Source organism: Zalophus californianus, chromosome 12 (assembly GCF_009762305.2).
Source record: "Zalophus californianus isolate mZalCal1 chromosome 12, mZalCal1.pri.v2, whole genome shotgun sequence".
Lineage (NCBI taxonomy): Eukaryota > Metazoa > Chordata > Mammalia > Carnivora > Otariidae > Zalophus > Zalophus californianus.
In genome coordinates, this window is record NC_045606.1 from 53,670,810 (window position 1) to 53,696,804 (window position 25,995).

General features: G+C 39.9%; 1 protein-coding gene across 3 annotated transcripts in view; it reads right to left on the minus strand.

Annotated features, from left to right (window-relative positions):
* The window catches only part of RAPGEF5 (Rap guanine nucleotide exchange factor 5), a 236,155-nt gene that overhangs the window by 92,908 nt on the left and 117,252 nt on the right, over positions 1-25,995 (minus strand). For all 3 annotated transcript variants that reach the window (XM_027574280.2, XM_027574281.2, XM_027574282.2), the window contains exons 8-9: positions 23,226-23,299; positions 11,432-11,557 (exon numbers count right to left, since the gene is read on the minus strand). In XM_027574280.2, coding sequence (XP_027430081.1) covers positions 11,432-11,557; positions 23,226-23,299 — 200 coding nt within the window. The remainder of the gene's footprint in view (positions 1-11,431; positions 11,558-23,225; positions 23,300-25,995) is intronic.

Below are 25,995 nucleotides of genomic sequence, written 5' to 3' on the forward strand. Positions count from 1 at the left end.
CCCCGCCCCCGTGCGCTCGCACTCGCACTCTCTCTCTCATAAATAAATCTTTAAAAAAATTTTTTGTAGCTAGAAAGTGGGAGGAAGGGAAAATGGTAAATGCCAACAATATGTAAGTTTCTTTAGATTTGAGATTTATTATCTTTTGCCTTTTATGATTTATGTCCTTTCCCAGTCATAACCCAGGAAGTAAAAAAGATGACGCTTAATTTAGCAAATGTCTCAAGGGAATGTGAGGCAACAATTCTCTGGAAACAAATACCTTATTCAATGTACGCCCCTTTCTTTCTTCCCCCTGCAGAGTGCTGTTCACTCTCCCATCTTTGTTTTCTCCCTCACTAACTAGAGGGTGCCTTTGGGGCTCAAATCAGATCTTGCGCACTCTTGTTCTATTTTGTGTGGTGCCTGGTTCATAGCTGCTCAACAAACGCTTTTCTCAATGAAAGCAAGACTAAATTAATCTTAGCCAGGTATTTTAAAAATTTGCTCTATATTTGAAAAGGACAAAGTTCTAATGAGCTTAAAAATCTGGCCCTCAACGAAGTTAATTTTATGTGTAATGGCTAAATGATCACTACTTGTAGCAGTAAGCTAAAGAGCTATTTTGGTGCCACCCATCCTCACCTGGTAGGATTCTTTCTAATCATCTCTATGAGCTCAAGCATGGGAATCCGAAATAAGCTGCTAATGGACAAGCTAAATGTCTGATGAGGGATGCTGGCTTCTGTCTGATGATCTCAGTGCAGTTAGGGAAGTTACCGAATTCGCCAGTGTAGAGGGGTCACCACATTCAACCAAGGAATGCATATTCAATTCACTCTGGGTCTTCCATAAGCCTGGGTTACCTAACTCTTGTTTTTAGGGCCCCCAGACTGATATGCCTGCAGCTTGCTCCCCTCTGTCACTCAGAAGGAAGAGAAGTTATTCCTGGCTTTTCTATTCTGGACTGAAGTAGTCTCAAAACTTAGGTTTAGGCCAAAAGGGACCAACAGAAATCTCTTTCACTACATTCTTTCCCAAAGATTCTGAAGTCGCCAGATACAGTACATAAGAGCAGAGGTTGGGGCAAAGATGCATGAGTGGCAAGCCATAGCAGGTGGGGCACAGGGGAATAAGCAGCCACAGGTGTTGAGTAGACCTAGGGCCCTCTGATCTTCAGTAACAAGGATTTTTCCAGGGTGTGGTGAGCTTTTCTCAGGTCTATGCATATCTCTTCCCTATGCCAAGATTATGAGTAATACTGAAGGACAGGAATTTGAGATTTACTGAGCTGGGATGTAAATGGAATCTACTTAAAATTGAGATAAGTCAGACTTGATTACCAAATTATAATGGAAATGGCATTTAATAGTTCAACAAGTCATGAAAGGTTTCTGTCCACAAGCATCTGGCATTAAAGTATATTCCTCAGAAGACAATCAGAATAAAATTGGGTCTCTGTTTCATTCCAAGGTTTCCTCTCTTGGATTGAAGCCTCATCCAAGCTCAAATTCTTCCCTTTACCACCTTGATGGCTTATCCCTTAACCTCAAACCTGTAGGTATAAATCAGCGCCAACTTGGGCCCATGTGTGCTACTGTGTCTGTCATTCTATTTTCTGTAATTGTACTCACTTACATCTTTTAACATTCCAGTCATACAAGTTACTAGAGGAGACAGTATTATCTCCATGGCTTCAATTACCCTCTTGGTTCCCATGTTTTTAGAGTTGTATCTGAGTATTGTTTTAATACGGAGTTTAATTTTTGGATCTCTGACTCCCTATGGGTATTTAATGAGAAGCACTGGATGATCCCATTCATTTTTTGCTGACAAAATTTTTGTGCCTTTCAGGAGTTGCTGTGTTAATTTTCTGATAGGGTAACTGCGAATAAGCAGGGGAGAAACAGTTCATCACAAATATTTTATGGGGGCAAGGGTCATTTCAATCAGGCTAACCTCACTTTAGGTCTCCACAAAATCCATCTTTAGGAACACATACAAAAACACAAAGATTGAATCGCAACTTTCTCTAACAAACCTGAAAGGTCTCTAGCTATTCTTTTTATTAATGATTTTTTTTGCTTCTGATAACAGAAGTTAAAAGGTATCTATTTTACTAGAAGAATATTATCAATGCAAATTTTTCTAAGCTTTCTTGTGGTTAACCGACTTCCAACAGAATTAATGGATTGTATAGTATTTATTGCCCATTTTAGAGGAAACTCTTTATAATCCTATTTAGCAGGTGCCAGTTTTTGATGCAAGTTTTTTCTTACCCAAGCAATCAAGACACAGGGCATCTAAAGTTCTTTCCAATGGCTATGACTCTCAGAGGAAAACTCCAGGATACTCAGACTGATTGCAAAAAATAACACATCATCACAATCCCCCAACTTGTAATAACAGTAAGTTCACTGAGCAGGGAAAAAGTGATAGCATCCATCAAGCATAAAATTCAGTTTGGGATTTTATTATGCATGGCACCATGTGGGGATCGTTAGACTTCTCTATTCATATGAGTATCAATATGAAGCTTGTTTTACCTCTATAAATCCTAGCTAAGGCAAGATCATGAAAGGTTTAAAGACTCATTTGCCTAAAGTACCATTCTCTCCCCTCACTGACTACACAGGGCCAAAATTTTACCTTGACATATTCTACCCTACCCCCACTTTTGCAATCACCAAGATACGCTCTTATGACTCATTCAGTTTCCATGAGCCTCCTTACAAATCCCTACCCCGAAGCCACTTCCTGCCATCTTAATTGTCTTATTACCACCATTATTCTCTCTCTCTATGTGTTTCTTGGATCTCCAGGAGCCCCTCATCTTTTATTCTGACTCAGCTTGCCTCCATCATGCCCAGCCCATTCCTGGAACCTGAATAAAGAGGACATTTACAAGGGTTTGTTAAAATTGTTGAGCCTTGTTCACTTAATTATATACAAATGTACCCTAAATGAATCTACATGCCATACCCTATTTCTCCATTTTTTTAGTACAGTAGTAAAGTACTTGAAAACAACAACAACAACAACAACAACAAATTAAGAGACCTATTCCAGGTAAACCTAAGTGCTGTACATCAATTTCTACAGACTAAAACAAGTTTTTTCTGCTTCAGCCATGGAATGGACTTTTTTTTTTTAAATGAAAGACAAATTTTTATGTAATGAAAATTAAGAACATGGTCATGTTTCAAGTAAAATACAGGTATTTAATGTGATTTATCAGAGAAATATGTATGGTACACTGGCCCACAGTCTGTTATGTTCTGTTATGCTATTTTAAGCAATCTTCTATTTTTGCTATCTTAAAACAACATTTAGGGCTGCTGTATGCCAGATGGAATTTTTTCCTTTCCATCCATTTCCCATTGCAAAAGGAAAAAAAAGTTCTTTGCATCTTACATGGAAATCTTTTCTACATTTGTCTTCCTCATCTTTATCAACTGAAGTATTTGAATCACTCAGAAATCACCAAACTTTGACTGAATCAGTATGAGGTAAATATCATACAGCAGAGTGTATATTTAGAGTGAACATACAAGCCTGTGTAGTATTCATTAACAGAAAGTATTCATACGACATGCAAGCTCAAAATTCACTTCTATAAAAACAGGACCAAATCACAGTCAACTTTTTTAAGAAAATGATGATGTAGTGGTATATTTTAGGGTAAAGCTAATGAACTAGAATTGAGCTATAATTGGACATTCTGTCTTCCCAGGGACTTAGCTCAAGTCTGGACTTGAGCTCCTCACATGAAATCCTTAGTTGATGCGGGTGACTGCTTCATGTAAAACCAACAGAGAGGACCATGAGAAAAGGGAGTGAGTGTGACCCATTCTTCTCCTACAAACCCATTCCCGTGGTGCAGTAGAGCAATCTCCAAAATTTGAACGTAATCACCTTTTTCTCTCTTGCGTATTAAATTCACAAGAGCTCAAAGGTATTTTGTGAATAGCACACAGTTTTTGGGTGCCATGCTCCGGCCACTTGGGTCTGCCTCTGGAGCTGCAGCATCCTCTCTGTGCGTGAGCCCTTCACCTCGTCCTCAGCACGCGGCACTTCCTTCGCCTGAAACGCCTGTCTTTCCTCACTTCTCCTCGTAATGCTTCGGGCCCTTCAGAGTCTCTCTTCCTCAGGGACCTGTGCATGTCTCCCTAGACCCGTTGAGCTCCCTGTGACAGGCTTCCATAGCACTCTGCATAACGCTTACCCCCCAGGTAACTGTGAATTCAGCCTCAGAATTTCCTGCAGTGTTAGCTCTCCAAAGGCAGTGATGTTATCAGGGCGTCCAGCGAGAATGAAAGCACATTTTAAGTTGGTACCGATGTCTCCCTTCTCCCTGAGATCTCTTCATGTTTTTATTTCTCCAAGCCTCAGTAGTACACAGTTGTCATGAAAGACTGTCTGTGAAGGATTGTCCATCTGTCTGCGCATCTTTTCCCTACCTTTTTGTCATAAAGCATCCATTAGAAACTCGAATGGAACTCAACTACCAAAGATTTCCAGTGTGATCTAATCAGACAACCATCTGGAAGGTAATAATATTGTTTTATTAATCGTAGTGCAGATCAGGCCTTGATGGGGGTAGAATAGGAAAGAATGTAAGGTTGCTCAGGGTCTGGAGTGAGATATGCCCACGGAGGGGGCCATAAACCAAAGAAAAGTAACCTATTTCTTGGTATCTCATTTTAATGATATCTCAGACATTCTAGAGATGATATGGCTATTTTAATTTTATAAGAATAAGAACTTAATAAACCTAGGCAGCAGCATCTGTCCCAAGGGGGAATACAAGATCTTCAAGAATGTGATTTTGATAAACCTATCAGAGCCACTACCACTTTTCCTAATTGGGCCTTTTAAAATAAACTTGAGTATTTTCAGAAAAATAAACAAATACTGTAATGACAAATCCCTCTCTTTAAAAACGCTGAAACTCATTTTTTAAAAATAAATGTCGGGACTTGCAGTGGGCTTCTTGTGGGAACTTAAAAATATAGCTAATGAGCAGATGGCTCAACCAGACAGCATGAGCACATAGCTTTCACGGGCAGCTTGGCTGCCATTCTTCTGGTAAGTAAGTAAGTAAGTAGATAGATAGTATCTATCTATTTATCTATCTGTCTATCTATCTATCTATCTGTCTGTCTATCGATAGATAAACAGATAGATAAAAATTCCAACAAAACTAGAATTTAAAGAACGCATGGAGGGAACCAAACTTGTAAAGCTTGCCGTCTAATGGAGAAGAGCACAGATTGTTGCATTTGTGAAAAATGTTTATTAGAGATATTTTCTTCTCTCTCAATGCCTGTGAAAGTATTTAAACACTTGATTAAATACTGTCTTGGATGATTCCTTGTTTTCCATGTGTGAATTCTCCCCGTCCCCTCCAGATCAACTGTAAACTTCTTAGAGGCACAAACTCCCTTCTGCCATTTTTGTGTTATTCTGTGGCCATATTAATCCTGATCAAAAATGAACTAAAACTGATGTTCATTCAAGGCCATCTCTCTCCTATGAAAAGGTACTTTAGGACCAAACCAACACAAAGTCAAGATTCTGTTATTAAGAAAAACAACATCGTTTCTATATAGCAATTTCTCAGTTTATAGGTGGGCAACCTAATATATGATGAATTGCCTATCACATCTGAATCCCGGCTTTCGTTATTAAGCAGTGATGTTGTAAAACTCTGTATTTAAGTAGTTTCTTGGTTAAACGAAATTACTGATACACTTTAAATAATGCCATGATTGCTCTTAACTTCACTAGATATATAATGCAAGTTTGAATAAAGAATGGTAAAACGAGCTTTGCTTTCAGTATTTCATATAGAGTAAAAACAGGGCTTTCACCTGATACTTAGCCTTATTTTTTAAAAAAGTAAGAGGCCAAACGAAAGTTGGAAAAGAGGCAGAGACTAACTTTTAATAGATGAAATAAGAGGGACAGCTGCCAGGATACCCCAAACCACTTCTCCCCTAGTCGTCCGTGAACAAGGGACCCTTTGACGTAGGCAGAATTCCAGGATGAGGCTGCAGGAAACAGGGAAAAGGAAGCCCCGGTAGAGGCTGAGTGATAGGGACCCTACCCTAGCAGCGGGCTATGCCAAGATTCGGTTTCAGCAAAATCCCCATCCCACCCATTTTTCAGAAGTGAATGAGAAAAGGGGAAGGAAGTAGGGTGGGTCCTCAGACTTAACAAAGGAACTGAAGAAAGCGGGTGGGGGGAGGGCAGGCTATGGGCCCAGTCCCTAGGGAAAGGGCTGCTTAGCACATACATTCCACAGATCCACGCTTCTGCAGTTTGGAAACGAGGAACTTGGTTTAGCAGCCACTACTGGCATTTCTACTCTACAAGTTAATACACTACAAAGCTACATGGTAGCAAAAAATAGTTCTGGTTTTCTGGTCAAGAGTATGGTTGTATTCCAGGAAAGAAAAAAAAAAAAAAGGACCCACCTCTAGATAAATACCTTAATACAGTTATCTCACAGATACGAAAATATGAATAGTTTACATGCTTTTCAAATCTAAGTTAGGACTCAAACTAAGCAAGCACCTTAGCATTCTCTTTTCTTTAATCCCTCCCGTATCTGCCCCCACCATCCCTTCAATACATAATTGTCCTGCCTCTTTCCACTTTCTAGGGATTATCATGGTTCTTGTTGTCCTGGTTTCCTGGCCTCAGATCAGCCCTCCCTCCAGTAATGACTGTGGAGAGAAGATGCATCCCAGAAGCCATCGGGACTTGAATCTACTCTTAGCCCAGCTCTGCCTAGGCACTCATCAGCCTCAGCTTTCTAATGTGTCAAACTGAATGACATCATTTACCTCACAAGAGCCCCCGGCTCCTTCCTCCTTTTCTAGGAAAACTAACAAAACCAAGTCATCAATGATTTCTCGTTACATCTAGAATGAAGTAAAACTTTTCAGCCCTCAAAATCCTCCATGGTCTGGTCCCAATATCATCAGCTTGCCCCTTGGCCCCACTTGTGGTACACTGGTGACACAGAATGGCTTCTGATGTTCAAAAACACCTTGCACTTTGACAGCTCTGTGCTTTTTCTAATGCTGTTCTCCCTGCTAGCAATGCTTTTCTTCAATCTGAATCGTTTAATTCAACCCAAACCTACTTTAAGGTCCACATCAAACTTTACCTCCACCGTAAGAGAGAATCCTGTTTCCCCAGGTGGAAATTCTTCTTCTAACTTCTCTGCATCTCTCTGGGGCTGACCAATACTGTCTCCTTCTATCTCAGTTATCTGAGTCAATGTCTTCTTTCCACAACGTGACTATACTTCTTCAGGGTAGCCGACACATAGCTATTCTGAATCCCCTATGACACTGGCTTTACTAAAGGTATACTCAATGAATAAATAACCCAGAATACTCTAAAATAACAGCATTCAGACTATATGGGTCAAGAGAGCATTCCTGAAATCACACTTAATTCTGAAGAAGGCACATACATCATTGCAGCAAATGCCAAAGTTTGGCTAAATAATCCAGTTCATTTGGGGGCTACCAGAGATTCTGTCTGCCCAAGGTATTTTCAAAAGGTCTGGTCTGAGAAGATGGTTTATGTAGTTCCCATGCTAGCCAGAACCCCCATCTCACAATTTGCCAATGAGATAAACACTCTGCGCTTTAGCATGTATCTCAGACACCTGAAACATACTGCAGGAACACAAAAGCAAGGTAAATGTCTTGTAGCTTTCTGGACCAATAGAGTGGTTGGTCACCACTCTATTGCTAAACATAACATTCTTATGCCTACCATTTAATAGAAAATAACACACATTCCCACCTCCTTGTTACCAGTCATCAAATCCTGCCGATTTTGCCATCTATGATCTACATCTACAGCCTTCTCATTTCCCATTTATCACCTTGGTTCAGGCTTTCATCTTGCACCTGACTCACTACAATAGTCTTCCAAGGGTTCTCTCTAACACTTTCCTCTTTTCCACTCATTTCTTCCTCTAAGCCAATGCCGAAGAAATCTTACAAAGACTCCATGTGATTGTGCCACTTCCCTTCTTTGATGGCTTCCTTTGCCAGAAAGGCAAGTCTAAACTCCTTACAGTGGCTTACCAGGTCTTACGCAGCTGACCAGAAGCCTCCGTCACAACCCACTCCCCTTTAGTCCCCATGAATCACCCAGTGCTCAAGTCATGTGCATTCTTGCTCGTCCCTCTGTCTTCCAGGCTCTGCCCTGTCCCACCCTGTGGGGGCCATTAGTCAGCCTTCCAGGTCAAGCTGAAAGTCCCCCTTTGGTAACACATGCCCCTCCCCCTATTAATACAATTAGATTAAGACCAGGAAATGTGATGCCTACAAAAGAAGTAATTACTTTAAAGGGTTAATGACCAAATTTTAATCCCACTATCTTAATGTTTAGAAGAAATAATCAATTTCTGTCCCCTTCTTAAAGTTCTCACATAATGATTTTTGACACTTAGTAATGAGTGTTGGCTAATTTTGCCGACAGCTTGTTAATGTAAAATAACACAACCAAGTGCTTCCTGAGAAACTTGTGGTAATTATACCTTCAAATATTTTTCTTTCAGAAATACCTGGGCAAAAGCTCAGAGTGAAGTGTATCTCTAATTGGCTGCATTTATAATCATGGTCTTGACCAGTTTGAGAAAATATGAGAAATGCCTACTCAGAAAGCTTGAAGCTCCTTCTATTTGTAACAAGATGTACCAGCAACAAAAGGTTTATTCTTTTTCTATTCAGTAGTACTTTAAAGTGGATTTCTCATTTTGGCACATACATATTTAAAGGGATGTGGTATTCTAGAACTGGAGAAGCAATGCAGTTTAGTTTAAAAAAAAAAAACCAAAAACAAACTCCATGGGTAACTTAGACTCTAACTCAAATTTTACCATTGTCTACTTAAATACCTTTGGCCCAGGAATGGCAGAGGAGGTAGATGAAGCATTTTAAAATCATCAAAGAAAGGAAATCTGTATGTAACTCTGGGGTTTGGTCATTACTGGTACTGTTATTACAAGAAGAAACTGCAGGCCTGGGTTTACATTAGGTAAACTGCGGTTTCCTCTGTACATCCTGCGCATTATAACTGAGGTTTCATGAGCCAGAGCAGATGACTAGCACTGAAAAGAGAGCGAGGGCAGGAAAGAGGCAAATGCTGTACCCACCTCATGAACACGGTGAACGCCGTGGGTGAGCAAAGGTGGAGCTACATCAAATGCTCAAGACCTAAATGAGTCAGATATATCCATCTACCAGATGGTTTTTGTTCCTAATACTTTATTGCAGCAAGTGTAAACATCTCGTATCAAATAAACCACAGAGTGGAACACGATATCAATATCAGTCTTAAGAGCTGATTAGTTCAACTGCTGTCATCCTGCAGGAGGGACATGGCAGAATGGCTGGGATTATATTCATCACTAAGGAAGAAAGAGCCTGAATATTCACCTCTCCTTACTCAGGAGGAGAAGTCGATGTAGCAAATGTCACAATTCCAATGCTGATTTATACACCATCTTTCCTCCCAGGAGCATAAACACTGTCAGAGCTCCTAATGCATTCATATCATGACATTCATGCAGAAGTAACAAACCTTAGTGTTCTATTTTACAGTCTTCAAATGAAGGATTAAACCTTCATTTTAGATAACCGTAGGGATAGTAGATAGCAATAGTAGACAATCATAAGCAAAGCTGTTAATCTTCTACCACTAAATTTCTGCCTCATGTTAGAAGTGTTTACAATTACCAGCACCAAGTTTGGATTTCTAATATATATTTGGGGGGGTACGATAGTCTCATTAGCTTTAACTATAATATTCTGGATTGAACTAACTACAAGGCAAAGGCAATACTGATATCTTTTAAAATAAGCCTAACGTTGTTTGTGGCCTGAGGCTGATGATTTCTAGCCTTGGTGAACTGGTACTCTACTATTAGTTTGGCTTTGAAAGATCTTGCCTTACCCTCAGGCTGTCACTGGTCCACTGAATTGAATATGCAATTCATTGTAAAATATATCATTCATTTTAAGGACCACTAGGAAAGAAAAATGCTCACAGTTAAACTATGATGCGTTTTCCTATCATCAATCATTAAGACTTACTCTGATTTCTGAGATGCTAAAACGTGGGGGAAATATGCATTTTGAAATCAACAAAATATGGCATATGAAAACTGTTGCTCTTCTAATTAAAATGAACCAAAAGGAACACTGTTTTGAGAAACTTAAGTCACACATTAGGATACTCAAATATTCTAAGGACATGGCAGAGATTAAGAGTCAGTGTTCGATATAGTCAACCGTCAGGGTACTTTTAACAATTTAAACAAGTCTTCAATAGTACCTAGTGAAGTGAAGGCTCCTAAGATGTCCACTCCCACTTAAAGTCGATGGTCACCCCTGAAACAGCTCAGTTACAAGGCTTTGAAACTGCTTGATTATTCTCCCCCTTGAGACACCAATTATTATCATCTGATGTTGCACTGTTAAGAGACATGTTATGTTCAACTAAACAGCCTGCTCCCTTGAACATCTTACCTCCCCTCCTGCTCAATAAAACCCTGGTGTTTATATTGGGCCTTAGGGCAGAAAAAGCATGAAGCAATTTTTCCCCTTTGGAAGGGGTTGGATATAAAATTCCAAGGAAAAATTAAAGTCAGAGGAAGACATGTTTATAAGCACTGAAGAATTTTCCCCTTCGTGAGCAACCCTGGATAGTTGAGCACTGAGAGCGCAGTTTTACAAACAACCACAAAAAGTCAGACAACAAAGAAAGTGGTGCCATTGTACCCCCAACATGAGGGCAACATTCTCAGCTCTAAGGCTCGATCTGAATTACTGCTTTCAGGAGAATCGAGCAGAGCGTCCCTTTCCTCCAGTTTAACTCCATGCAAACAATAGAACTTTTGTTGGAACACAAACATTCATAAGATACTGGGAAAACTCCCTTCTGACTCTCCCACTTGGTAAAAGCATCTATAATCTGTTACTCTACACTTACCTTTTTCTACTGACTCAGGGTACATTTGTTTGGTAACTAGAGCCATGCCATACTCAACATAAAAGTACATCAGAATGTTCTTTCAAAATTCGTATTCCACAACCTATCTGATGTGGTCAAATTCCCAAAGTCAAACTTGAAAGCCATCAAATCAAAATCATAGACAAGCATTCATAGATTTGCTTACGTGTATTCTTCTATTTCTACAAGATTTAATTTTGAGGAGAGTTCTCTTATAAATCCAGTGTTGTAATTATAAATCCAGGCTTGGAGTTATGAGTAGCTGTTATTTTTACTAAGGAGGATGATTTTTTGGGGAAAAAACAAAACTAAAGAATTTAAAATATCTTTTCCTTCAAACATACAACCAGGCGGAAACATTTTCCACCCCCTTTAAACCTGTGTCCCCAAGAGAAAAAGGGCTTACGTGTTCAGATTTCTCCTGTTCTTTTTTGTCTGTCTGTAGAAACTGACAGTTTTCTCTCGCCAGCTTCTGGACCAGTTCAATTCGTCCGATGTCATCTCTCTCCTGAAGTTTGCACATCACTCCTGCCTTAAGAGTTGGGGAAAAAGCGAAGATATACTTAAATCCGCAGTCCCAGGACATGACACCACTGCAAAATTCGCCTTATGATAAGCTCATCTTCTCTGTTGCCTGGACTAATGCCTGGTCTTGGTCAAATATGTTGCCTTTCCAAAACTGAAACTGAATGATTTTAACCTAGGAAGGCCACACCACAAGTCTTAAAGTTGAGATCATGTATCGGTCCACTTTAAGAGAGAGAAGGGCAGAGCAAACTAAATCATTTGTGACTGAAGTGTGCTTCTGATATGCCAGTATTTGTTCCTGACAGCCTGTTTCCTGTTACATAAGCAAAGCCTCACAAGAGGTTAAAAACTCATGGGAAAGTTAGCCAGGAACCACTCTGACAAAAAGGGTGAAATGATACAGAGTACTAAAAATAACAGTATACAAGCTCCTAATTCTTTCGCTCCACCAGATTATTCCACGTACAAATACACAGTTTAACAAGATCACCGGATTTTTTTTTTTAACAACTGGAAAATTACTATGGGACATTGTTAGCAAAATACCTCCAATGTTGCATAAATACGGTGAAAAAAAAGTTTATTAAAAATAAACTGCAAAAAGAAAGCTTCAAATGTCATCAGGGATTGGAAATGATCCATAAAGCATCACATTTTTTATTATGCCAAAGTACCTAAGTAACAATAATACAAAGGAGGAGAATCCGGGACTTTGATTAGAAAAAAAAGATGTTCATTATAACACAAATTGTGAACTGTTTCTGCTCAAATTCTTTTAAAAAAAATTGTTCATACTGACATATGAGGACATGATCTAATGAAATCTGAAGTTACTCTTGGCAGGAGCAGTCAAAAGATGAGAATCTACAATACAAACTACAGGATTTGAAAGGACTTAGCAACAGGACCAAATATGGAGAAGGGGGGACAGAAAGTGATGCTCAGCTTCATGGTCTTAATTGTGCCAAAGATACCCATTTTGTTGAGCGGGCATCAAAGAAATGGGATCATCCATGTAAAACAATGACTATTATCTTTATTCCCATGGGCAAAGATAGTTTCTTATCTAGCAGTGTCTCCAACAACTAGGAAGGAAACAGAAAATTCTTCAAGTGGCCCAAATCACAGATTCCCAGGAGACAGCAAGTGGAATTCCTCCCCCAAAGTCAGCTATTTATTTTTAAAACATCCCTCACAAGCGGGCCTCCAGGTCGTCTCCAAGGCTTCTTGCACAGGGATCTCAGGTTATCTTAAGACAACCTGTGTCCTGTTGGAGAGCCACAGTTGCTGGAAAGTCCCTTACCACACTAGATAAAACTCTGAAATCATTCAACTTAAATCCAGGAGTACTAGTTTTGTCTTTTATTTTTATTTTTTTGTTTTTTTAAAAAGATTTTATTTATTTATTTGACAGAGCGAGAGGCAGCAAGAGAGGGAACACAAGCAGGGGGAGAGAGAGAGAGAGGGAGAAGCAGGCTTCCCGTGGAGCAGGGAGCCCGAAGCGGGGCTCGATCCCAGGACACTGGGACCATGACCTGAGCCGAAGGTAGACACTTAACCAACTGAGCCACCCAGGCACCCCTTTTATTTTTAAAAAATATTTATTTATTTATTTTAGAAAGAGGGGGAGAGAGCTAGTGAGTGGGGAGGGGGGCAGAGGGAGAGGGAGAGAGAATCCACAAGCAGACTCCCCACTGAGCGTGGAGCCTGACACCAAGACCCTGAGATCACAAACTGAGCTATAATCAAGAGCCAGACACTTAACCAACTGAGCCACCCAGGTGCCCCTAGTTTTACCTTTTAAAGCAACTGAAACTATGTCTATTTCTTTTCAATATGATAATTTTTCAAACATTTAAACACCAATATTTATTATATTCTCCTTTTAATATTGCCCATATATGCCCTCCCAGCTCCCTATTTTATTCATTCACTCATTCATTCACTCACTTACTCAATAGATTTCATTTGAGCAAAAGCACAAGCTAGGAGCTATAGGTTCTAGGGATATAGTACTGAACAACAACAACAACAAAAACAACCCCACCTGTTATGAAGCTTACATTCACTAGGGGATGTGGATTATATAACATATATAGATATAATATATCATCTAGTAGTATATGATAGGAAGGAAAATAAGGCAGGCAAGGGGGAAGAGAAGTGACTGGAGTGTTACCAAGACAAGACATGTCAGGGAAGGATTCTTTAGTCAAATGAGATTTGAATGGAGATCTAAAAGAAGTGAGGAAGAGTATGTCAGGCAGAGGAACAGAAGTGCAAGAGTGCTGAGGCCTGGGTGTGATCGGCATGTTCAAGGAAGAGTAAAGAAAACTGCGTGGCTGACCCCGAGTTGGTATGGGGGACACTGGTGGGGCCACCAAAGAGGTGGTGTGGGGCCAGATCACATCGTGTCCTTACAGGCTGGGTAAGGAGTTTGGATTCTTTTTCTGAACAAGATGGAAATCTTTTAGAAGGTTTTGAATGTAGGACTGGCATCATCTGACTTACATTTTAACAACATCATTCTGTCTTCTGGGTTGAGAAAACATTGTTGGGTGGGAAGAAGCAGCTGAAACCAGAAGACCCATAAGGAGACTGGTCTTCAGAGAAGCAAAGTCTTGGAATTTGTGGTAGTGGTGGAGATGGTGAGAAATGGTTAGAATTTGAAAACTTTCAAAAAAAAAAAAAAGAATTTGAATACTTTCTAAAGGTATAGCAACAGATTTTGTTGCCTCCAAGGTATTTAGCTTGAGCAACTGGAAAGGTAGGGTTGTCGTTTACTGAGATTGGGAAGACTGGGGAAGAATGTCTGGGAAGGAATATGCCCATAAGGTATCTAAGTGGTGTTCCCGGGTTGGCCATTTGGAGGCTCAGATGCATCAATGTAGATGGTACTTAAAACCAGAGGAGTAAGAGAGGTTACCAGTGATGTAAGCAAAGAAGAGAAGAAATCCAGGAATTGAGTCCCCTGTTTGGATATTGGAAAGACAACAAATAGTCAGAAAAGGAGACAGAGTGGCTCCAGGAGGAGAAGCTGGTGAGTAGTGAAGAAGGTGTTTCAAGGAGGAGAGAGAGAAAAACTGTATCAAATGTTGCTGAAATATCAAGTAAGATGGGTTCGAAATGACAGATTTGACAGAATTTGATGGAAGTAATCTGTGACTTTGATGATAATTTTTTTTGACCAAAAAAGTGGTAGGGAAAAAAGCTGTATTAGCTTGGGGTTTAATAAAGAATGAGCAACAACTCTTCTGAGTTTTGTTACAAGCAACAGGACACTAGCTAAAGAGTGATGTTGAAAGTTTTGCTTGCTTGCTTGTTTATGGTGAGGGATGTTCCAGTCTACTTATCTTATTAGAAATCACCCAGCACAGAGGGAAACCTCATGATGCAGGATGGAGAAGGGGCATTTTTAGGAGTAATGCCTTCAGGTGCAAAGAGAGTATAAAGATCTATCAGAAAGAGGACTGTGAATTTTTCACTCACTGTAGCAGGAGGGCAGGTGAAGTACAGGGATAAATATGCAGGTAGGCTGGCACATTTGGTGGTAGAAAAATGTGGAAATTCTTTTTTTTTTTTTTTAAGATTTTATTTAGTCATTTGACAGAGAGAGACACAGCGAGAGACCTGGGATTATGACCTGAGCCGAAGGCAGATGCTTAACGACTGAGCCACCCAGGCGCCTCCGTTTTTTTTTTTTTTTGTTTTGTTTTGTTTTTTACTTCTTAAAGATTTGAGAGAGGGAGAGAGAAACAGAGAGCACTCGCACATGTGAGAGGTTGGGGAGGAGTAGAGGGAGAGAATCTCAAGGAGGCTCCCAGCAGAGCAGGGAGCTGGACACACAGCTTGATCCCAGGACCCTGACATCATGACCTGAGCTGAAATCAAGAGTTGGATGCTTAACCAACTGAGCCACCCAGGCACTCCTGGAAATTCTTTTCTGGATGCTTCTATTTCCCAAAAAAAGAAGTCAAGTTATTAGCTGAGAGTAGGGAATATGAGAAGATGCTATGGAGGTATAAGAAAAGAAGGCTACATGTAGTGGTCATTTCAGTGGCAAGGTTGGCCAATTTTTTTGTAAAGGGCCAGAGTGTCAATATTCCAGGCTTCGTGGGCAATGTGGGCTCTCATGCAACTACCCAATTCTGCAGTTTTAGTGCAAAAGCAGCCCACACGATAGGTAGGTGAAAGAGCACAACTGTGTTCCAATAACACTTTACTTACAAAAATAGGGAGTCAACTGTGGTTTGCCCCCTCCTGACTTGGGAGGAAACGGGACAAGGGAAGTAGAATGAGATTGTCAAGCATTACTAAGGGCTCACTTGATTTTATTTTTAGATCCTTTTAACATACTAACCATCCTCCTTGGAGCATATTTCTGTTTGTCGCGATTTTAATGGAGCCCATAACCTGATATAATGCTAAATACATGCGCTGATCTTGAAGAGGCATTTTCATCAATACTAGAGAGGGTACAAGAGGATCAGTGGTGTTAAATATCCTCCTTTAAACTAAAAAGACAAGGAGACTTTGGGGGGTGGATTTCCTATATTACAAATGACTAACATCCTTTAAAAGCTTTGACACTTAGAGGAATAAATTTCTGTTATCTAAAAAATTCATTGATGTCAGCCAGCTAGAATTTCTTCTCTCTCCATGTCATCCTGACAGCGTTTAACACACTGTCCTGCTAGCCAAGAAAGGAGGCTCATGACCCTGCAACCTTAGGACCTGCGCTGTGGTTGTTTATTCCGCAGTGTGATGGATTAGTCCTCATCTCTCGGCTCCCCAGTGCGGAGCCCTGTATAATAGAGGGTGTGTGTGGGATTGGGGCTAGAAGGGGAGATACACAGGAGGAAAGTGTCTTGGAACTAAATAGGCACTAGACTGAGCCTGTTACTTCTCACCAGCACGGGTTCCAGAGTTAACTGGGCTAAGCTCCCATGTGCTCTGATTTGGAGATGGTCTTTCCTTTGTATGTATATGGGAGACAGACCCATATACATTCTTTTATTTTTTTAAAAAGATTTTATTTATTTATTTTAGAGAGACAAAAAGAGAGAGTATGTGTGAGTGGGGGGTGGGGCAGAGGGAGAGGAAGAAAAAAATCTCAAGCAGACTCCATGCTCAGTGCAGAGCCCAAAGTAAGGCTCAATCTCACAACTCGAGATCACGACCTGAGCCAAAACCAAGAATCGGATGCCCAACCAACTGAGCTACCCAGGTACCCCATCATATATATTCTTTTAAAACAACTGATAGGGGGCGCCTGGGTGGCTCAGCCATTAAGTCTGCCTTCGGCTCAGGTCATGATCCCAGGGTCCTGGGATCGCGCCCTGCATCGGGCTCCCTGCTCAGTGGGAAGCCTGCTTCTCCATCTCACATTCCCCCTGCTTGTATTCCCTCTCTCGTTGTCTCTCTCTCAGTCAAATAAATAAAATCTTAAAAATAAAATAAAACAACTGATAATATCGTTAGGATTAAGAGGGTGGGACTGAGTAGTGAAAACTTAAGACACCTTAACTATTTTTTTGGTTGCTGTGGGAACATGAGTGTTTAAACAACTCTAAACATTCTATTTTATCATATGTTTAGGATACTAAATATAGACTCTTCTTTAATGAGGAAATACATTTTTATTAGAACCAGATACTTGGGTGCACAAATTATGTACTTTAAACACAAAATGCTATTACTTTTAAAAATGGGTTTCAGAGCAACTTAATTATTTCGTATTTATAATTAAAGCATCTTATAATTAAAAAAGGAATATTGCTGTCTTGATTTTCTGGTTTCTGCATAATTTCTAGATGCATTTTTGTAAGATAATCAATTCTACAGCACTCCTTACATAACAACTATCAAAAAAAGGCCTTCAAGGAGGGTTATGAATGCTTCTTCATTCCCTGGAGAACTTGAAACCCAGAAAGATACCCACACACCCTAGATAGTTTCTAAGACATTCCTCTGTGAAAGTACCATGCTCAGCCAGATGTTCTCTGGGGGTCCCTTTCACAGCTCTATAATTTAGTGATTTAATTTGAAACACCCATGAATTTATTAATATATTTTGGGAGCTTTGTTATGGCAGGAAAAGCAAGATAAGTAACAGCCCTTGATCTAGACTTTCACATTCTTGAACTACTTAATTTGCCTATACGAAATTAATTATAAACAGTTTACCTAACATTGCTAAGCCAGAAAAAAAATAAAACATTAATCTGGAACTGTCAGAAGAGTTATTTAAGAGCCTTATTTCAAGGTCTGCTTCGAAAAAAACAAAAACAAAAACAAAAAACCTCTGTAATGTATAATTAAAGCTATTCATATGGTTTTCAGTGTCTGAGGACAGAAATGTTATGAATGTAAATTAAAGTCTGTTTCCTTTATAAACGGAGTCAAAAAAATGTTGGGCCCATTCTTTTAGTGGTAAAATGGTGCTTGGACAGGAGTCCCTTAGGAAAGGCTACAAGGATGATATATGAATAACCTTCATGACAAAAGGTGAAAGAGCACATTTTATGTATGAAAACACTATATGCATTATCTTCACTTTAAAAATCATTTTCTCTCAAACACTTAGATAAAACATCATGCAAAAGAGAAGGAAAACCAGGATGAAAGAGCCCACTTTTCAAGTAAGCACTTTTGCAGCAACAGAATGCTACTTAATACAAATGCATGGTGATAGATTCTTATTCATTACTACATAACAGAGTCATTTCTTTCACAATTCAATCTCACACAGAAATTCATAAAGTAAATTTTTTTCCTACTTTAAACAGAAAACTCAAATGATGAAAGACTGATGGGATGGGAAGATATTACATGACTCAACTGTATGCATGTATTTTCTAAACAACAAATATTAAGAATCCCTTCTAGGAAAATTCAGAAGATAATTCACACTAAATAATAATAATAAAAAATTATGTGTAATGTTAATAACAAATACATAAAATATAATGTTAATAAAATATACAATATATTAATAATATAACATAAAATGTAATATATAATAGAATATATCATATGGTAATTATATAAGCATAATATTATAATACATCAAATATAATAAATTATAAATTGATTGATAATAATAATAAATAACCATTTTATTTTGTAGGGCAGCAAGTATTCATTTTCTCAAATTTCTTCAGCGAGGGAAAGAAAACTATGAAAAATTTCCTCCTGGTTGGGCTAGAAAAATATACCCTTTCCTTGAGGCAAAGGGTCACACGGCGCCCACAGTGAAAAGTGCATGTGATGGGGGGTGTGAGGCAGATTTACTCATGCCCAAGGCATCACTAGGACAAGCCTCAGATACCGTGCTGGGGCATCACAGAGAGTCATCCAGTGACTCCTGGCCCCTCCGTGTACAGGTAAGGCACCAACCTCAGGAAGGTTCACTTCTCTGATCCTCCTCCTTTCTGGAATTACATGTGTTAAAGCACCATTTGGGTTGGACAGACCCATCCTGTACAAACACTGTATGAAACTACATCCTGCCAGAGCAGAGTGGGGGGAGGGAAGCAGGCAGAAGCCATAGCTACATGGAATTTATAACTGCTGTCCCTCAAGTATTTTCTTAATCGATTTTATGTACATAAGTCTCTCTCCTGAGAAAACTAAAAAAATACATTGCCATACATTTACATCGCTTATGGTTCACTTATTTCCTATACTTGATTCCTTGAAGTTTCATACTAGAGTAAGGAGGATACCAATATTTTGTCTTGTTTGGACCTGAAATTACATCTCAGGTCTGTAAACATTACTGACCACACTGCTAAGCAGAACAGCAAAGTTGACAAATAATAATAAAAAAAAAAGCAAATCCTAGTAAATTCCGACATAAAGCATTTTGAATGATCTGTTTTCTATGATCACTATTACAGCCTTAAATAACAGCTTTCTTCTGTATGTTAAAAAAAAGAAATCACTTTTTGGCTACTGAAAATCATGAAATATTTGGCAATTACTTTATACAATTAACAGTTACCATCACTTAATATTAAAATGATTGAGGGGCACCTGGGTGGCTCAGTCGTTAAGTGTCTGCCTTCGGCTCAGGTCATGATCCCAGGGTCCCGGGATTGAGCCCCACATTGGGCTCCCTGCTCAGCGGGAAGCCTGCTTCTCCCTCTCCCACTCCCCCTGCTTGTGTTCCTTCTCTGGCTGTGTCTCTCTCTGTCAAATAAATAAATAAAATCTTAAAAATAAATAAATAAATAAATAAAATGATTGCTACAAATGGAGTACAGGAGACATGAAAATAATTACTGAATCCAGGGGTCAATGGACACCTGAAGCAAAGGAAGAATTTCCAAAGTTCAATACATTATAAATTACTCATTGAAGATCACATTAAGAGCCCTAAACTAGAACCTAGCAAAAATTCAACACTTTTTTTTTAATTTAAAATATTTATTTATTTGAGAGAGAGTGGGTGCACAAGCAAAAGGTGGAGGGGCAGAGGCAGAAAGAATCTCAAGCAGACTCTCCACTGAGCATGGAGCCGGACATGGGCCTCAATTCAAGGACCCTGAGATCATGACCTGAGCCAAAACCAAGAACTGGACGCTTGACCAACTAAGCCACCCAGGCACCCCCAAAATTTTAGACTTTTTTTAATTTAAAATATTTATTTATTTATTTGAGAGAGAGAGCTGGGGGAGAGGCAGAGGGAGAGGGAGAAAGAGTCGCAAGCCCACTCCACGTTGAGTGCAGAGTCCAACTCAGGGCTCAATCCTACGATCCTGAGCCAAAATCAAGAGTTGGACGCTCAACCAACTGAGCCACCAGGCACCCTCCCAAATTCTACACATTTTGATAAAAAATTCTTTAATCCCTTAGTCCCATATAAAGAGTGATAAATGAGTCTAGAACGTTTATGTATGTGAAGATACCATAATGGTAGGCAGAGAGTAATACTGCAACCGAGCCATGTTAGACACCTTAAACATTCAAACCAAAAAGTAATGTCATAGATGATCATGATCACGGTAATAACTCATAGAGTTGAACTTCTTTGACTACTTACTATGTGCTGGGCACCGTTCTGTTTCACATGTATTTATCTAATCCTCAAAACAACCCCACAATGATCCCCAATTCACAGATGTTAGAAAGGCAGTTTAGGACAGGCGTTAAAAGCCAGGGTGTCAGAGCCGGACTGCCTTGGTTTGATTCCTGGCCCCGGCACTTACCAGCTCATCTGTAAAGTGGCGGTAAATACAGGGTTTGTTGTGGAGTTAAGAAAACTAGGAGCTTAGGCGAGTGCCTACTGCATCCAAAGGGCTGCCCAAGTGAACTCTCAACACTATCACAGAAAAGGGCTCTGAGGCCAGGAGAGAATAAGTCACCCAGGTTAAGTGGCAGAGCCAGGAGGAGAGCCAAGGCCATCTGGTCCTGGAGGCTGTACTCTGGACCTCATGCACGCTGCCTAACAATTACTGAAACTCTTACATGCAGGCATTTTCTGCATTGCTTCATTTCAACCTCCAGACAACTTTATAAGATCTCTAATTTATAGAGATGAAAACCCTGCATGCCAGTCACTTGCAGGGACTTTGCAGGCAGGGGCACTATGGTGACGAAGACACTGATGCTAGCCTGCAGGAACTCACAGGTTTAGACGCTAAAGAGCTTGTGTAAAGACACAGGCTATAGAGAAGAAGGGCTAGGAGGCAAACTCAAGTCTACAGGCTCTCTCCACACCACCCACACCTCACTGCATTAAAACAGGGAGTTTCTTAGGCAGAAAAGATATTTTTAGGGAGAAAAGGAAGAAAGGAGCTAACATATGAGGTGAGAATTAGGTTTTTCGGGCAGGTGGGAAACATATATAGGAGACCCAGTTCTTCCATCTTAACCCTTTACATACCCAAAGTTTTCAACAGCCCCAGGGCATTTTCCCCATATGGATGGGGAAGGAATGAGAAACTAATTTCTACTTGCTTACAATATGCTCGGAGTGAAGACTGCAATAATGTGAAATACCACAGAGCATGGCAAGTTCCTACTCTGCTCTCTAGGTAAGCATCTGCAGGTCAGATGCTGCTAAAAGCATGTCCATGCTGTGAGTTAGATACTGGGTGTTGACATCCATTATATGTACATACACCAAACATCCAATTAATACGTTTTGGTGTCAATGTGTACACCATGTGCACACACAAGCATTTATTTCTAATTCTGATGGTAACATTCTCCAAGTTTTCTCTGAGCTCCCCCACATGACTTGAACTGTTGAGGATGCTATGCAGAGCATTTGGGAAGATGACCTGCAGAATCGAAAATTGACAAAACTGGTGCTTGTACCATGGCAGCAGTTCAGGCTTCCTTTGAAGTGTCAGATGAGGTGACAGCTACCTGCCTTCCTCCACGGCCTAGGCCTGTCACCCACAATTATGCCTCCAGTGAACTTCACTCTTGCCTTTCAAACCTACACCGAATCTGTTCCTGATCCAATTATCAATTCACTGGTTTTGTTTGGTTTCATGATTTTGACCCTTGGTACCTCCTGTAGATATACACTCGTGGCACAGCTGAAAAAAACCACAAAATCTTGAAAAGCCAGGTCTGTGTATCCTCTTGAGACACAGAAATACAATTCCATTAAAACAAACCTTCGCCCACAGAGTAAGTTCAACACAAATGAAGAATAACAATTTAGGTTTAGAAATATCCATCTCACTAATCATTTAACAAGTTAAGAAACCTTTGAGAAAGTCTGGAATACACTAAGTGGGGGAATCCCTGCCCACGTTCACTTGAAAGCCTGAAATGCAGTTTCAATCTGAACGTGGTGATTGCAGCATTTTTAATATTAGTCCCAACAATTCCTTCTATCAACTTATTGAAATAGCGCAGCCTGTGCCATCTTTTTTTTTAAATTTTTTATTCTTATGTTAATTACCATATATTACATAATTTGTTTTGGTGTAGTGTTCCATGATTCATTGTTTGTTCATAACACCCAGTGCTCCATGCAGAATGTGCCCTCTTTAATACCCATCACCACAGCCTGTGCCATCTTGACTGAAAAAGCTAATGTCATTATTCTGAGCAGAACCAACAGATTTAGGACTTCTTGGAAAGGCAGTGCAACGGGTCAGCCAAGCCAAGAATCTTTAAATGCTCGGATTTACACCAAGTTAGCATTCGATAGTGCTAGGGTGTCTGAAGTGGTAAGGCCACAATACTATTTGGAGGTCAGATGCTGCTAAAAGCATGTCCATGCTGTGAGTTAGATACTGGGCGTTGGCAGAGAATCTGGCAGGTGAGGCATCCCACTCATCTGTGTGGCCCAGCCCCGGCTGTCCAGCTGCCAGGCAGCTCATTCTTCTCTGCCGTCTCCAGGGGGTGGTCTGCTCTCACGTAGTCTCTCCTGGTTCTTCACTTACTTTCATTGTTTTCTCTGGGAAGTGGAGGATGTCTGCCCATCTGTCCCTCCCTCATGAATCAAATTAGAAATATAATTAACAATTTAGGGTCCTTCTTGTGAAATGCCTCTCTATTAAAAATAAGTACTTTATTCCCAGTAATACCACTCTTTACAGAACACAGAAGCTCACACCTGTATCATCTGCAGACACCTGCCTTATGTCACCACTCTCAGTGCAGAAGACAGATGTAATAAGAGATGGTCACAGAACTGATCATACCTGAGAATCTGGAACACCTCCAGCTTCTGTCACAATGTCGTGTTTGTCACTGTTTTCTTCATCTTGTTCAATTGCTTTAAACAAAGAAAAGAAAAAATGTTTAAAAAAAGGTAGCATCATAAGAAAACAGTTTTAGATCATTTCCTTTCAGATGGTAATTTGGCAGGAAAAAACAATGTGAGGTGGATTCACAAAATGTAAATATCAGCATTATTTTTTATTATTTGGTTGAAAGTTTAAGTAACCGCACTGGGCATTTTTCATGTACATTATCTTGTTTATTAAATCAATGGCAGTGGAAAAGTTTGCTCTAATTTCTTCTCTTAACCTATATCCATCCTGACATCAGCTTGTCAGTATTGTGCTTCATCCAAGAGGGAATTGGGATGTAGTCGAAAGCTTCTATCAAGTTTATCTGAGAACATATTTTTTAAACAATGTGAGGTTTTTTTTGGCTGGTAGTTTATGGTCACATAATAAAGAAAGCATAATACTGTCTATTTAGACCGCTCCAGTGTATTGTTACCACAGAATTCCAAACTGTGGAATCTTGAATCAACCTCCTCTCCCATGTTTTCCCCAGCATCTCCCTATTCAAGTCCTGGTCACCTTTCCTGGGCTGGTGCAATCATTCCCTAAGACAAAGCTTGTAATTCCTCTCCCTCATACAATACAGCTGGGGCACAACCGCTTAAATAATCAGTCTCAAAAAATAAAACAAGTGCCATGCTTTGGTCAATGTATCGCTTATCTTATCAAGTATGAATTCCCTGTTCATCATTGAAGGTCTTCCTTGAATTCTCTAGCTTCCTCCTAATCTCCAGCTTCACATTGACATTCAATACAACCCTGATCCAGGCAGAGGGATTTCATTATTTTACTCTTTGTACAGTTTGCTCTTTCACTTTCAAAATATTTACCGAGTGCCGACTATGTGCCTGGCATGGGAGCTACTCCTGGAAAAAGGCGGGTGAGCCCTGACTTCATGAAGTACACATTCTAGCTGGGAAGACAGCCAATGATCAGCAACTCCTACTACGACATCTAACAATAACAATCATAATAATTATAAATATAATATTTAAAAAATAAGATGGTCATGACAAATGGGGATATGACAGAAAACAAACTGGGGGAGGCCACTTTAGGGAGGGGGGCAGCAATGGTGATTCCCTGAAGAACTGTTATTGGTGTGGGACCTCAAAGTTGAGATGGAGCCATCCATGTCAGGTGAGGGTGACAGGAGCTAGAGAGAGCACAGACCACTCTGTGAATTCAGATTTTAGCCAAAAAACAGGGGAAAGCACTAAGGAATATTAAATTGGGAATCACATGACTGATGCATATTTTCAAGAGTTCTTTTTGGCAAAGAGACTCAAGAGAAGCAAGCGAGGAAACTGGGAGACCAGTTTGGTAACTGTTGCTGACAACCTGACTAGAGAGGAGGATGACTCAGACCATGGAGGTGGCGATGAGCTGAAGACACATGGAGGATCTTAGCTGAATTTTTACACAAAATGGGCACCACCTGTCAATGAACTGAATATGGCTGGGGCGTTGGGGGAGATGAGGATAAGAAACAATCAAGGATGACTCCTAAGTAGAGTAAGTTATTCCTTGCATCTGCTGTGCCATTTTTTTCTTTTGCCCTCTCCAACAAAAGCAGGGCAAAAACATCACCAGTCTTGTTGACAGTGAGGTCACGCACTGTACTTATGGGTTCAGTTCGCATTGTTTTGTGGACTTTCAAATACTGTGCTCTCTGCTCTGTATTTTTTTAAAGTATCATTTCACATACCTTTTGCTTTTGTACGCCTTTTATGCCTACTTTGTGGTGCTTACCACGGAGCACACCTAAAGTACTGTGCACGCAGTATGAGCTCTGTCAAAACTAACGGGATGAACGGTTCCTCCCCATTTGCCCCAAACGGCACAACGTGACCACCCGTACTTACCGAAACGACTGCTTTCATAACTCTTTATGAAAAAAGAGGGGAGGGAAATTCTTCTATTAAACGCCACGAATAACTAGGATAATTCCTATCACCGAGCATCTGCAGGCAAGGCAGGAACAGTGGAAGTGGATAGAAGCTTTTCTTCTATTTTCAGCAAAAAGTTCCATCCATGCCTGTTCAAAGGGGGTCCCCTGTTGCTACTGTTGCCCGATTATGAGAAAACTTAAGAAGAAAACTCCCATGTTTTCTCTGAAAAACTAGAGGCAAGAATGCCAAAAGAAAAATACAGAATAACACTGTAAATTCCACTTAAAAATGCATTGGCTAGGGGCTCCTGGGTGGTTTAGTCAGTTAAGCGTCCAACTCTTGATCTCAGCTCAGGTCTTACTCTCAGGGTTGTGAGTTCAAGTCCTGCACTGCACTCTATGCTAGGTATGGAACCTACTTTAAAAAGAAATGCATTGGCTATAGAAGTAAGGAACTCTATTTAACTAATTGAAATAAGACTTTCCTCAACCTGTAATGCGGAATCATTCTCCTGGAGGGCAACTAATGTGGGACAAGAGCACCCATATGAAGTGTGAACCATACCTTGGCACTTCATTTATGCTTTAATTTGAATTTTTGCTCTTTAAAGTTTCAGTTTAGATGAAAATGAAGAAAATTAAATTTTGGAATATTTTGCCAACTAAATTCATGTTTTTATTTTTTATTTTTAATTTTTTAAGAGAAGACATTGCACAGCATTTATTTGAGTTAATCCATTTCATTCAATAATCTGCCATACTGTTGTTGTCACGTTAAGATTATTGCAT